At 31.6% G+C, this 14,703-nt stretch overlaps 1 protein-coding gene across 4 annotated transcripts in view; it reads right to left on the bottom strand.

Annotated features, from left to right (window-relative positions):
• Window positions 1–4,034: 4,034 nt before the first annotated feature.
• Window positions 4,035–14,703, bottom strand: part of LOC143251125 (uncharacterized) — a 73,736-nt gene continuing 63,067 nt past the window's right edge. For 3 of the 4 annotated variants that reach the window (XM_076502499.1, XM_076502498.1, XM_076502500.1), the window contains one exon: window positions 4,035–12,228. In XM_076502499.1, coding sequence (XP_076358614.1) covers window positions 11,894–12,228 — 335 coding nt within the window. In that variant the 3' untranslated portion in view covers window positions 4,035–11,893. The remainder of the gene's footprint in view (window positions 12,229–14,703) is intronic. The other variant, XR_013028508.1, reaches the window with a different exon arrangement.

Genomic DNA, 14,703 nt, shown 5'->3' on the forward strand with positions numbered 1-14,703 from the left:
AAAGTAAAAACAAACCAGTAAAACTAAAAGTTACGTTAAAAACTTCGTCAACTTAATATTTGTAGGTTTGTTCGTTTGTAGTTAGTTAAGCGCAAAGCTACACATTTCGCTATATATACTACGGTTATCTAAACCTGGTTTTTAGTGATAAAAGCTTTCGGACTTACCACTGAGCCACTTGAAAACATTTATGATTAAAAACATTAACTGTAGAACAAGTTTATATAGTTATTAACTAAGTCGAACTTAGACCGATTTTCAAATTAATTTTCCGGTGAAAATAACTAAAAATAATTGATTTGTAATTTAAAATAGGATGGTGTAATTTATATTTGTTGTTATCTTTCTGATAAACTGGTCAAATCCGAAAGAATTTATTACATACAATCTGGATAAATCTGCCTAACAAACCTTGTTTTTCTTGTCCATCTTAAATTATCATTTAATTTACATTGAGTTTTATCCATAGCCGGAAGGAAATTATCCTAACTAAATCACTTCTCAAAAGAATATACCCTCAGATGGCTTTTGTTCCTATAAGTTTCTCCTGTTTGGAGAAGTCTCCTAGGTATTATGTTGATCATTCCCCACTTGCTAAATGTCAGGTTTACCAGGTGTGTGACCACCAGGAACGAAAATATTCGTACCTATGCCCCAATCAAACATTGTTTAATCAGGCTTTACCTGTGATTACTGGTTTCACGTAACATGACATTTGTCTTACGAGAATCAATCATTTCAAATTACTGGTATTAAATAAGTAACATAAAATTTGTTTAATTAGATTTGTTCGTTTGCGATCATTGGTTTCACGGAAGTAACAAATTTGTTTTATTAGACCTTATTAATTTCTAATTAACACTCCTACGAAAAGTGGGGCCTAATAGGCCCCAGAGCAACTTGAAAGGTTATTAATATTAGGCTAATAATTTTGTATTTAAATGAAATTGCCATTTAAATCCATTAATGAATGGATTAACGAGATTCCCACTGTCCCTATCTACTATCTAGCGAAACCACAGCCAGGGGAACGGGCTTGGAGAAATCAGGACTAGAAACGTCTTTTCGTAGGAGTGTTAATCGTTTTACGTATAAACAAAATTGTTTAATTAGATCTTATGTGTTTGTCAGTACTGATATACCGTAATTAATACGAGATTTGTTTAATTGGACTTTATTCACTTATAATCACTAGTTCCACACAAGCAATACGAGGATTAATCATACCTTACTCACTTGTAATGATTATTGGCTTCAGCCAGTTAAAGATTTGTTTAAACATATCAATTAACTTACTCACTTATGGACCCCGCTGGTACAGAGGTAAGCCTACGGATTCACAACGCTAAAATCAGGGGTTCGCTTTCCCTCGGTGAACTCAGCAAATAGCCCGATGAAGCTTTGCTACAAAAAAATACACATACTCAGTTGTGCTGACTGATTTTTTGTAACAGAAGGGTTATTTAATTATACTTAACTCACTCGTAATCATTGGTTTCCAGTTAATATTAATAACAAATTTTACCATCACTTAAATATATGGTTATTTAACTAGGATTTTGATTGTTTTATTGAATTTTGCGCAAAGCTACACTAGGGTTACCTGCGCTAGCCGTCCCTAATTTAGCAGGGAAGGCAGCTAGTCATCGCCACCTACCGCCGAATTTTTTTACCAATGAATAGTGGGATTGACTATAACTTTATAACTACCATACAGCTGAAAGGACGAGCATGTTTGGTGCAACGAGGATTCGAACCCGCGACCCTCACATTACAAGTCGAGTGCCTTAACCACCTGACCATACCGGACTCTAATTAGAATACTGAAATTAATATTCATTGTAAAATATATCTTTTGAGATGTAAAGTGTAAAATTTTGGCGGTCTTCTCGTCCTTTCGCAACATATAAACATAGTAACTAAATAGTATACGAGTACAGAAACAATGTTAACATGACAACTGATACCGGGTATAAATGTTACAGGAGATACGTAGGTCAGCCCTTACCGACTGTCACGTTTTTGTAATGTAAAAACAAACAAGTTTATTAACTCAGCTAGTAGAGAATACTGGTATAGAGTTAACACTAAAATACGACGGATGTAACTTTTTATACTATATAATTAAACATATCACATTTAAACTTTTTTCTATAAAGATAACATAAAAAATAAATTTAATTTTTAAAACTACAGAAATAAAAAGGAGTGTAGCATATATGAGAAACTTTTGTAACTAATAAAAGTTTGATAATAGATCTCTTCAAAAATTGTATTTAAAACAAAATACCCGATGGTTTTACTTCTGCTCAAACGAAAACCACACAAAAAAAAGCTTAAAAATTCGATAACATATTCATGTAATGGACTTGTATATATGTTTACACCTTTGTGGAAATTAATTGAAACAAATGGTCATTTTACAATATTTTCAGCATGGCGGCCGGTGTAAGTTCGCTGGACCCGCTTATTTCCTTTAATAGTCATTAGCTGTGTTTTGTAGTACTGTCGATCTATTTATGGGATATATGACGAAATTTTGAGGAATATTACGCCATTCGAAATTGCGTTAAAATGTCAAAGAGACCAGTCAAAAAACAACTTCTTATCAACTCAATGAAGAAAAAACTATATTAATGAGGTTTGAAATACAACAACTGGACTCAAGAACAATGGATGAAGATGTTATTCAGTGATGAGACTCATTTTTTTGTACAGGGTCAAAGAAGTCTGCATGTTCACAGATCTCCAGGTGAGAAACTTCGAGAATCTCACATCAGTTCATAAAACATTCCTTGAAGATGTTTTGGGGCTTTTTCAGCTACTATGGCGTCGGAGGCTTACATATCGTAGAAGTTATGATGCAAGGGCCACAGTACATCGAAGTTTTGCAGAGAAGAGTCATTCCAGAATTGAAAAAAAGAGATGGATCTGGCATTTTTCAGCAAGATCCGACTCCGTGCCACACATCGAAACTTGTGAAGAACTTTATGACTACAATGCGAATAAAGGTGCTGGACTGGCCTGGAAACTCTTCAGACTTAAATCCTATTGAAAATCTTTGGGCGATTTGTAAAGAAAGACTGTACTACGAAAGATAAGCTAATTGAGGCCATAATTGAGGTGTGGTACCGCGATACAAAAATTAGTAAAGATTGCAGTCAACTCGTGGACTCGATGCCAAATAATGATCTTCTGAAAAATAAAGTTGGTCATATCGTGTATTAATTTGTAATTTTTGGATTTTCAGAAATAAAACGCCAAAAATTTAAAAAATCGTAATTTTTGGATTTTCAGAAATAAAACGCCAAAAATTTAAAAAATCGTAATTTTCCGTTTTGTTTCAATTAATTTGCACAAGGGTGTATATACCAGTTTACGTTAATGAATTATTTTCGACTGCATGACGATACAACATTAGTTTCTTAACTTAGGTAAACTGCTCTTGTGATTGAAACATCTTATAGATATATGGCAATGAAAATTCATCATAGCAACGCCAAGTGATTAGAAACTCCGTTATAAGGCAATACAAAAAAGGCGTTTTCGAAAAAGTGGCATTTTCAATACATTGGAAACTAACATGTATCGTAACCACTGTACAAGATGTAGGAAGTATTTCGTCAGGGATAAAGATAGTTGTAGTCCGTGTGTGTTACTAAGGTGATTCGAAATGAAATTGTTCTTTCGATACAGACTTGGTAAAATTGTTTTGCATGTTTGGCTCTGTAAAGTACTTGTGAACAAAGCAGCTATACAGTATTGCCAACAGATAAATAAAACGTGCAAAATAACTATTTAACGGATACTTCTATTTAGTTAAAGACTATGTAGCATAAAACAATATTGTAACAAACTTAAGTTTATTAAGTGAGTCACGAATACGTGAGTCGTGACATCTTAAAGGTTTTTATTCAAATTGTCTTTTTAAATAAGCAATAGTGACAATTTTATCGCATACTTAAAAACGACTGTTTACAGATGCACATTCAACTGTGTGTGTGTGATACGTGCAAAACAAACTGACCAAGTCACAGTAAATAGATGCTTTATTAACGTACAAGATCTGCTTCTGTACAAAATATCAACGCAATGTCTCTCGCACACAACGACTAAGTTTTCAACCTACAAATAAATGTATGGGAAACCTCCTCCCTTAAACAGACGTAAATAAACATTTTATTTATGTACAAGGCCTCCTTCTGTACAAATTACTGATATACAAGGTCCACCACCTAATTATACTCACGTAGATAAATAGGTTTTATTTATATACAGGACTTGTTTCATTCTGTACAAAAAAATTTTGTTAATTTGTTTTTAAGGGGCTGATTTAGATACATCCATGAAATAACTTATCCCACATTGGAGTCTTCTAATTTTGAAAAAATTCACACATGCATGGTTATAGACATACGTAAACTTCATTTGGGTTGTACAAAATTCTAATTTAAAGATTAATAGATAAGTATAGCGTAACTTATCAAATAATTTATCCCAACATGGGACCTTCTGACTGGACAAGTCACTTATCTAATGCATAAACACTTAACATTTATAAAATCAACTCTTTATTTACAAAAAAAAACTAACTTTATACGAGCTCATATATACAGGCGGCCATATTAATGAAATAATCTATCTCAATATGGCATCTTCAAGACTTATAGCACAGCGCATGTCACTGCACAAGGACATACAATATAAACTTGAGAACATCTTGGTTATGCAAAAAACCTTAATAAAATATGGAAACAGTAAGATAATCTACTTCTATCGTTCGAATCATATAATTGCCACTGACCACAAGGAGCTGATTACAAGTTTTGCACACATATTTGCAACATTTACAAGTTTTACCAAAAACTGATAATACACTTCTTACCACACAAAATAGTCTTCTCTGTGGACAGGAGCATCAAGTTTCTTTTTATCTCAAAGTAAAAATATCTTAAAGTAGTGTTAATTATTTACAAAGTAATAAAAATTCCTACATCACTAAGACTCAGTAATGTGACTTCTGTAATGCAAGTCTTTCTTACTTTAAATAAGTATAGTATATTAACTTTATCATACTAATACCAAAAACCAACACATGCCTTTTACATTAAATATCTTCATTACCAAATTCAACACAGTCCATCAATAAATGGAACAAACATCTTTTCTGACTATCTAGTTTACAAACTGACCACAACGAGAAAAACCGTTTTTCTGACCGAGTTCATTTTATTTTTATTTATATATGCATGTTTTAAACACTACTTTGATGTCTGTACAAACAGCAAAATGTTTTGTTTTTCATATCTGATAAACACGTATTTTTCTTTACACAACTTCAACCTTTGTCTAACAGTCTTTTTTACATGTGTGTGCAACATTCTCTTGCTTGTAGTTTTAAGTTTTTCAACCAAAATATTTAATTAATACTAGTCTAAAAGTTACTTTCAACTAATAAGAAAGTTACTATTTCCACACCAAAGTTTTCTTACCAAATTTTAAAATCATATCAAAATATATTAATTGATACAAGTTTGATTTCATGTGGAAAATATATAAATACAAAAAAATCAAATGCAACATTTACCTTTCTTAAAATGTTTGTTGCATGCCTAAGTTAATAATACAAACACCTTTCACATGCACACAACCAACAAACTGAGCACAAGTGAATTTAACAAATAGTTACCAAATAACTCTAATAAAACGTGACAACCACTCACTTATTTTGCAAATGTGTGAAAGTAATGTTATGTATTTTTCATAACCTGTTTTTAATACATATAAAACTTATATAATATATTAATATATATCTATATGCATGCTAATAATATCTACTAACATTGGATGGCTGTATGAAATTTGGCTTGCATTTCCACAAGTAACTATTAAGTGTTGAAATTGATCAAAACACACCATATAATCATGGAGTAAGAAATAAAAGTGGTTACTTATTAATCTATGAGATATATTATTAGTACAAAATTTAGAAGTTCAGTGGATAAAGAATTGAAGAATCAATGTATTGAATTTTATCTATGTAAATCATTTGATTACATTATGATGGTTATAGGTGTACTTAGTACACATATAATTAGTGTTAAAACAAATCACTTTAAGGAAAATGGTTTGTATACATATTAAAGTAATATTATTAAAAGTTCACAAGTAATGACTGAAACCTATACACAGAAGCAGCAGGTGTAAAAACTCATTTAGTTTGAGCCTATAATTTTTAAGAACTTAAAAATAAGAAAAATGTTTCTTATAGAAAATTACATGTGTATATATAAAAATGGCCATGCAACCTTTCAACCTTCTACTTAGGCCTTCATCAAACAAGATTAAATAACCATAACTTGATACATTAGAGAATACAAGATTAAAATATTCTCTAAAGTGTCAAATTATTGTTATTTCTTTTGACTGATGATGACCTAAGTAAAAGGTTAAAACATTGCATGGCTATTTTTTATATATATACACATGAGTTTCTCTGTAATAAACATAAGTTAGAAACAATTAGGTACAATGCTTTTGTGATTATAAGAAGCAAATGTTTTGAACTGCTTTAAGTGGATTAAGTTTTGTTATGACTACAAAACATGGAAGGTTTTTGTACTGACTAATTACTTCGGTAGATGTCAATGCACTTTAAGTAAATATAAATATTTTCTGATTGTTTTATTTAAAAAAGTAGTTTAAAGCCACATGATAAAAAAAAAAAGAGTGGTTTTCACATGAAAACATTTTTAAAAAATACAAGTTACAAACTACTAGCACATTTGAGATCAAACTAGTTACCTTTATATGGCCTAACATTTACAAGTTTCTTTTATAAATTATTAAATTTTAGATGTAATGAAAAAAGATACTTTAAACACACACAAAAAAAGAATTTCACCTGATTAACAAGATATTAAATCTTAGTGCAACATTTCAAATAATTGCTTATAAGATGCACAATACATACTAAGAATAGCTAATCAGAATCTAAATAGTAGCTTATATGAACCAAATTGTATTTTACTAAATTAACGTACACACCTTTAGCTTGCAAAGATCTTTTGTTTTTCGTGCAGTACAATTTTTAGATGTAGTTCTTTTAAGAGCTATGTCATATCCTTCAAGAAATAAAATTTAAATTTCCTGACTGGTGAACTTTTTAAAAAACAACAACAAAACATTTCAGTAAACGATAAATATATATTACTCCACTCAAATATTCCCTGCCTCAAAATCATCGAAAAACAAACTAGACCAATACAGTTAGTTACCTAACAGAATGCTACAGTTCTTTATGACAGGACATTTAACCCTGCAATGGCCAAAAGGACTCAGTAAATAAACTAAACTTACTGGATTTTTGATGATAACTTGGAATATCTAAATATTCTCCAGAGTACCTAAAACTGGAAATGGTGATATTAACTGAAACCTCAGAAATTTCAGCATTTCCATGACCTAGCCCCAAGCCTCACATGTCAAATAGAACTGGTACATTACAGAAATATTAAAAGCTCTAAAATATTCATCACCATGCCACAGGTCTTCCATGTTAAAGAAAACACAATGAACACCACCAATACGTTCTTGTTAGAATCAAAAACCTCTAACATGCAGTGGTGTATTTAGGTAGGGCTAGAAGAGGATCAGCCCAAGGGCTAATAGTCTTAATGGGGGGCCCACTGAGTTTTATTCATGTAAAATTATATGGCATGTGGGATCCATAAAAATTATTAGCCCCTGGGCCAACACAACCTTAAACCTACCACTGCTACTATGATTTAAGCCACCAAAAGCAAAACAAAGAAACCTGTCATTTTTATGATTAATCCTTTAGTGGGAAAACATGGATGTCAGACTAAATGGTATATGGTCGCATACTATTGTGAAATTAGGTTAATCTTAGTTAAAACCTTCCTGCCTGACTAACTTGTGCACTTGGAACAAATTTCCAAGGTTTATTAAAATCTGTTGGGAATGGAAACAGATACAATGGTTAAAAACACCAGAAAGAAAACATACCTTTCAAAGTTAAAAGCAAGTTAAAACTGAAGAGTGGAAAATAAAGACTTATTATTTAGCAAAGATATCTAAACATATGAAATACTGCTTACTACATTATCTAGTGAGGAAACAATGTAAATTCACATAATATATTAGTTAGTATAATATAAAGTAAGTTATATTACTTGTTTTACAAATCTGTTTGATATACCTAGCAGTAACTTCCTAAACAAGTGAACATTAAAAATTAAAACATTATGACTTATTTTGAAGGATGTCAGCAGTCACAACCACAAGTTTACTACACTCAGTCTTAAAAAAAAATTAATTTTTAAGGTGAAACTTAATATTTTTAACCCTCACTAACCTATAAATCAATAAAAATAGAAATATATTAGATTTAAGATAACAAGTTAAATGTTTCTCCTGCTACTTGTATCAAGTAACAAAGTGTCAAAATTTTCAATTTTGACAAGATATTAGGAATTTTGTATACACAAACAAAAATGAGCAAATTTTTGAATATATAAAAAAATGTTGAGCTAATATTACGAGACTTCTTTCAGTCTATACTTCTATTATTTTACTTCACATGTTTGTACATGTAAAAAACACACTAAACTTAGTAATAACAAAAATGTAGCTTCACATGAAACAGTTATCATAATAACCACACTTTCAAACTAACCCATTTACATACTCATTTCCAATAATATGTGCAATACAAAAACTAACATACTGATTTGCTGATAAACTGTTCATAATATTTGGGTCACACATTTTACACAGAGATATAAACACATAAAAAATACTGTTAATTAAGTGCAGTATTTTAGCCATTCTCCTACCATAGCTCTCTTATTTTCTTCAATTTTCCCCATTATGTTCTTCAGCAGCTTTCTCTTTTAACAATTTTATCTTCTACATTTTCCAAGTACTAAAGTACACCATAAACATTGTGGCTCTTAAAAACATTATAACAAAAACTAAATATTGTTCAATTAGATCATTATAATTAACACATTTATTGCATTGAAATGTATGAATAAGTATGTTATGTAATAAGATGGGAATTGCACCAGCTTCTGAAACGTGTTAGTGACTTGGTTAAAATCATGACCCAGTTCATTACATTGAAGTATGTTGGCACCAAATCAGTACTTCAGTTTTTGATATAAAATATTGCTTTAAAAAGTGCTTCAATGAAGAAGTGAACAGAAAGTGATTTAAAATAAATTAATATCTTGGCAATCCAGATAATAATGATAGGGAGAAAAAAACAGCTTTTGAAAGGAAATCTATTCTTTCAGTTATGTAGCACACCTTCATAAGGCTCTTGACCTTCTGATTTCACTTTCTACAGTCATTCTCTGATCATATTTTAGGCATTGTATACTCCACAACAGGGCTTCAAATCATGTACTTCTGATCTTTTGTTACAAGTTTCTAGACTGAAGATTAATTTCAGATTTTTCCCGATACAAAAACAAAAATCTCAGGGATAAATTTAAAGCTATTGAAGTGAAAAATTTGGTTTGCTTTTCAAAAATATATTGGCAAAAATTACAACAAATGTTCAGTTCACCATGGTGACTGACATTCATTTAATATCAATAAACATGCCTTGAAATCTTCCTTCTCAGATAACACCAGATTACTTACCATTTGTTTGTAGATATAGGTGTTTATCCTGATGTCTTAAGATTACCCCTAGAGGTTTTCCAAATGTAAACTATTAAGAAATCTCAATATCACCTAAGTAATTTTCCACTCAATACACAACTGTTCAGTTACTTACACCTGGTAAGCATTTATATTATCATTATCAGATCAAGATAAACAGAAACAAGTATTTTCTTCTATATTTAGAATTTTTTACAATAAACTTAAAGCTAGGAAATTTTAAGGAGAGCTGAAAAACATTACAAGTTTAAAATACATTCATTTTCACATAATAATAGTGTCATTGTTCATGCCCAATATATCAAAACAATTTTTTATGATGTCTAAAAGAAAATTATAAGTTGTATTACTAATTTGTGTGTTTTTAAGATTTCTACTCTTACAATAATTTGGTAACATTCAGAGTATGTCATTCACATAAGTGGCAACATATATTTTAGATAGGTCTAATGTATTAATCTATGTAATGGAGCTGACACTTCACTATTATGTTACATCACTGACAACTTCCTGTGATTAGTGTGTTAACTGAACACAATTTACTGATGATTACATATAAGAGAATGTATTTAATTAATTTGATTTATGTGCCTAAAAAAACTTCAGTAAAAGATCAGTTTATGACATCTGTGTTACATTATTTACCAACCTATAATCTTGTTCCCAGCCATTTCCTTTTTGAAAAATTACAAAGAATTAACCTCTGTAACAGTATGCCCAACTAAAATGTCCTATGACACAAACAATAAAATCTTCAATACAACAATCTGTACAACAAGTTAACCAGATAACAGGGTTAGATACATGTGTACATTAATGAGTTATCATCAATGCACATGCAAAACAATAAGGTTAGGTCTTTAAAAAATTATCAAATTCTAGATGTGACATTCAAAATGAAACTTAAATGAGAGAAGATACCCGAAAGCAGGTACAGAAAAGTGTGATAAGCTATCTTATGTTACAGATAAAAGCTAGATGAAAACAAACTAGTTACCATATGATATCATAAGAAAAAAAAAAGGTCCATGCCACAATAAGTTGAATGTCAAATAAAAAAAAGTCTGTTGAGCAAAAGGTATGAGAAGTGGGTGTAAGTGGGTGGGTATAGGTGTGATAAATAGTAAGTCATTATACAAATGTTTTTGAAAATTAGGTAAGGCCTGGGATAATAAATATGTTATCTTTTTAAGAGGACATAAAAAGTTAATCTTTGGAAAAATATTCAGGTTTAAAATTTGGTACAAATTATTTATAACGAAGGATTTGAAAGACACAAGCTGAAAGTGAAAATATAAAAATAAGTTACTAAAAATGTTAGATAAAAAGAAGCAGCTTCCTTACGGTGTAAAAATAACCATTATCTTGCAAAAAATAAATATGTTTAATACAAATTGTAAGTTAGCAAGTGATAAAATGCAAGAAGTTTAACACAAAACAATTGATTAAATTAGACATGTGAGCCATATAAGGTTGTTCAACTGACATATGCAGCCTTAGAATTCTTATTCTATGAAGAACAAAAACATTTTATCTAAAAAGAAAAAAAAAAAAGCATTTTTTATTATGGATACTACACCAGAATGCTGTACTAATCCAAATTTTGGTGAATACTTTGATAATTTCAATAATTAAAAGTCATTTTAACAAGTTACCTGGAGATTTACACACCATCAGTAAACCCAAACATCAATTACATGGCCAAATGATATAAAAAGTCAAAGTACGTAAGTACATCAGGAAAAACAATAACAAGATAAATTATTTTCCTCTACATTGCAAGGATAAAACATCAATGTGCTCCTTTAGTTACATGACCCATTATCTCACCAATACCATAAATAAAATATATTTGGTCTAACAGTGTAGTATGGAATGTGGAAAAAAAAAATCTAAATTTTGAGTATATTTCAACCAAGTAGCCTTTAAATGACAAGAGTTTTTGCTGAACAGAAAAATGAATGAAAACAATATCTAGATCTTGTTTTAGCACCTAATAGCATTAAGTAAGTGGTCTGAGACTGCACCATAGTATGATTAAACTTTGTTGATGTACAGAGGAAAGGTGAGCCCTATCATGGCTGGTAGAAAAGTATGAAAACATTAGGACATGAATAACACTTCAAAAAAGGCTAGAATCAAGGCCACCGGACGACTTGGAACATGAGACAGAAGCATACATGGCTAAACTCTGTCACTGTCATGTTGATAACTTCTTTACAGTGTCTTCAGTTTTGACATAATGCTTCTTTTGATCATTTTTAGAAGATAAACGAGATGAAGAAATATGAGAAGAATTCATAAGAGGAAGTTTTAGTGAACTAGTGGTTGAAGCTGTGGTCTTCTGTTTGTTTGTTGGGCGAATCTGTAACTGACTGAGTTCTGCTGGAGAAAGCATTTGGCTGGTAAACACTTGCTGGTAAGTGACTGATTGATGAGACACCGTTTTACTTGGAGATGATAAAGAACATGTGGTGCTGATTCCCAGTTCTTCAGAGTCCTCTGTGGTGTTAAACAGTGCACTGCAATTTAACTCTGAAAAATAATACAGGAACCAATTAATATTTCCTTTAAAAATGGTTTGAAATTTCCAGAATTTTATTTTAATAATTAAATATATATTAAAACCCTTTTTTCTCTCCATGTTTTGTGTTCCACATAATATACACAAACAACTGATTACTGTCCATTTTAGTTTGCTTACACTACAAGCCTCATCTGTAATCAACACTGTGCTAATAAATGAACAACACAAAACATCACTTTTTTTTAATCAAAAGAAGTAAACATTAAAACAAACTATGAAGTGTTGTGTATACTTCTGTTTCTCTTGTACATTATTCCAGATACATTCAGGTTATTTATTAGATTGTGTTATTCAACATACTGTAAGTTTTAACCCATATCCAGTATATTTATATTAGGTAGAGAGAGAGAGGGTTATGAATACATATTTTTTCATCTGACAAAGGATGCAGTTACAGAAACCCAAAACCTACGAAAATCCAGCTTCAATCAATAAACATCAGAAACAGATTAATTTCTTCACTTTTAGTGCCACTTTTTATGAACACCTTTGATTTTCTTAAGAGGAAAAGCATTGTGTTAAAAAAATAAGCCTGGTTAATAAATCACATTATTTTTTTATTAGAACCCAGTGGTAAAACCTCATAACTGTTTTGGACTAAAATCTAGATGTTAAATGCCAAAATCATATCACAACAAAATTGTAAATACATTAATAAATTAACCCCATAATAACTGTAAATGAGATGCTAAAACCTCTTGACTATTAATATAAAATTCCAGTACACAGTCAACATGTTTTATCACTGAATTGAAAATACTTAAAATGAAAATGTATTTCTGAGATATTTACCTCCTTTATATGCAAAATGTTTTCACTCACCACTAGCCTTCATACTCCCACCTACCCCAGCGACTTATCATTGTACAGCTGCACTCCAGCATGCAACAACCCTCTATCAAATAGGGAGAAAGGGTGGTAAGCATGAAAAAAGGAAAGTTTTCCTTTGGAAATACATTATTAACTGAGGAAAATTATAACTTCTGAGACAATACCTTGCCTGCTCTCACATAATAGCCAGAATTCCACAGTGAAATGAAGAATAGACCAGTGCAAAATTTACCTAGAAGAGCATCCTTCAGAGAGCATCTGAAAAATGTCCAAGGATTGTGACAACTCTTAGTATATGAAGACCACACCACATCTGAATCAGATATACTTTTTACCTATTGTGAAAATAAGTGTTGCTAATTCAAGTAGAAAAGAAGTAAATTCTGTACTCAATTGGACATATCAAATGGTATAGAGTAGACAGGGTATGTTAGACCATAATCAGTGGGTCAACTCCTGCTATCTGGTATTTATTGTCCAGTCCCTACAACTTCACCTCAAGATAAGTAAGCAGAAAGGATAAATGGCTTCTGTCCTGCCATCCCGGTCAGGGTATGTGTGTGCAGGCCCAGTACACAACCAACACCAGGCCACCTGGAAAATAAACATTTGGGAAATTGTTGGAAGAGGGAATGCCACATGATGTTTCACTCAAATCCAAAAATCAGGTGGCATTGGAAATTTAGCATCCAGAGCATCTTTAGGATAAGGGCTTCCTACCAGTCACATGTGAGAGCTCATGCTCATTGATACAGCTTTATATTCAACACTAGATCATCTGGGAAATGACATCCAGGTGACAGTAGGATAAGGAGGCCCCAGCTAGAGAGCAAATTGTATTTTGGTGGATCATCCATAACTAGGCAGCACTGGATATTTTTCTTTTGGTCTGCAATTACAGGAGGTTTCAACACCATCTACACCAAAAGAACACTACAACCCTATTCTCAAATGAATGGGACTGAGAACACTCAAGAAGATGCCTTTATGGTCCACCACCCCAGCAGTTAAAAGCTGATAAGTGACAATGACTCCCATAATAAACTCAAAAATGAGACAAAATGCAATGGGGAGTCCAGAGGAATACAGCACTGTATAAAGTGTGACTACAAAAACCTATTTTTAAAAGTAAGCCAATTCTGATTTATTCAACCAGAATCAGAGGGATGGGCAGCTACTCTGATGCTGCTTTGATCATGATAATCCATAAGTTGTTGTGGTCTGGAATTGACACAATTATGATGCAAAACATGAGAAGGATGATCCTATAAGTGGTCTTGTAGAACATGCAATCTAAACAATACATGTTACAAAGACCTGAAAGGCTGTACACAGCAGATTTATGGATTATTATACCTGGACAGGCACCACTTCTCAGTGCTAAATCCAACATGTAGAATAGTGACCCTGAAAGGGAAATAAATATAAACAGTTGAAACACTGAGTGGAGCATGGAGACAGGTGGTAATTGGTATCCAAGTGAAAAAGGACAGCCGCATGATGAAGGCAAAGGGAGATAAAGGCATTTGGTGTTCTACATGCTAGCTTAAATGGTTTCTTCCAATGACTGACAAAAATGGGCAGCCAGGAAA

Source organism: Tachypleus tridentatus, chromosome 5, assembly GCF_004210375.1.
Source record: "Tachypleus tridentatus isolate NWPU-2018 chromosome 5, ASM421037v1, whole genome shotgun sequence".
Taxonomy (NCBI): domain Eukaryota; kingdom Metazoa; phylum Arthropoda; class Merostomata; order Xiphosura; family Limulidae; genus Tachypleus; species Tachypleus tridentatus.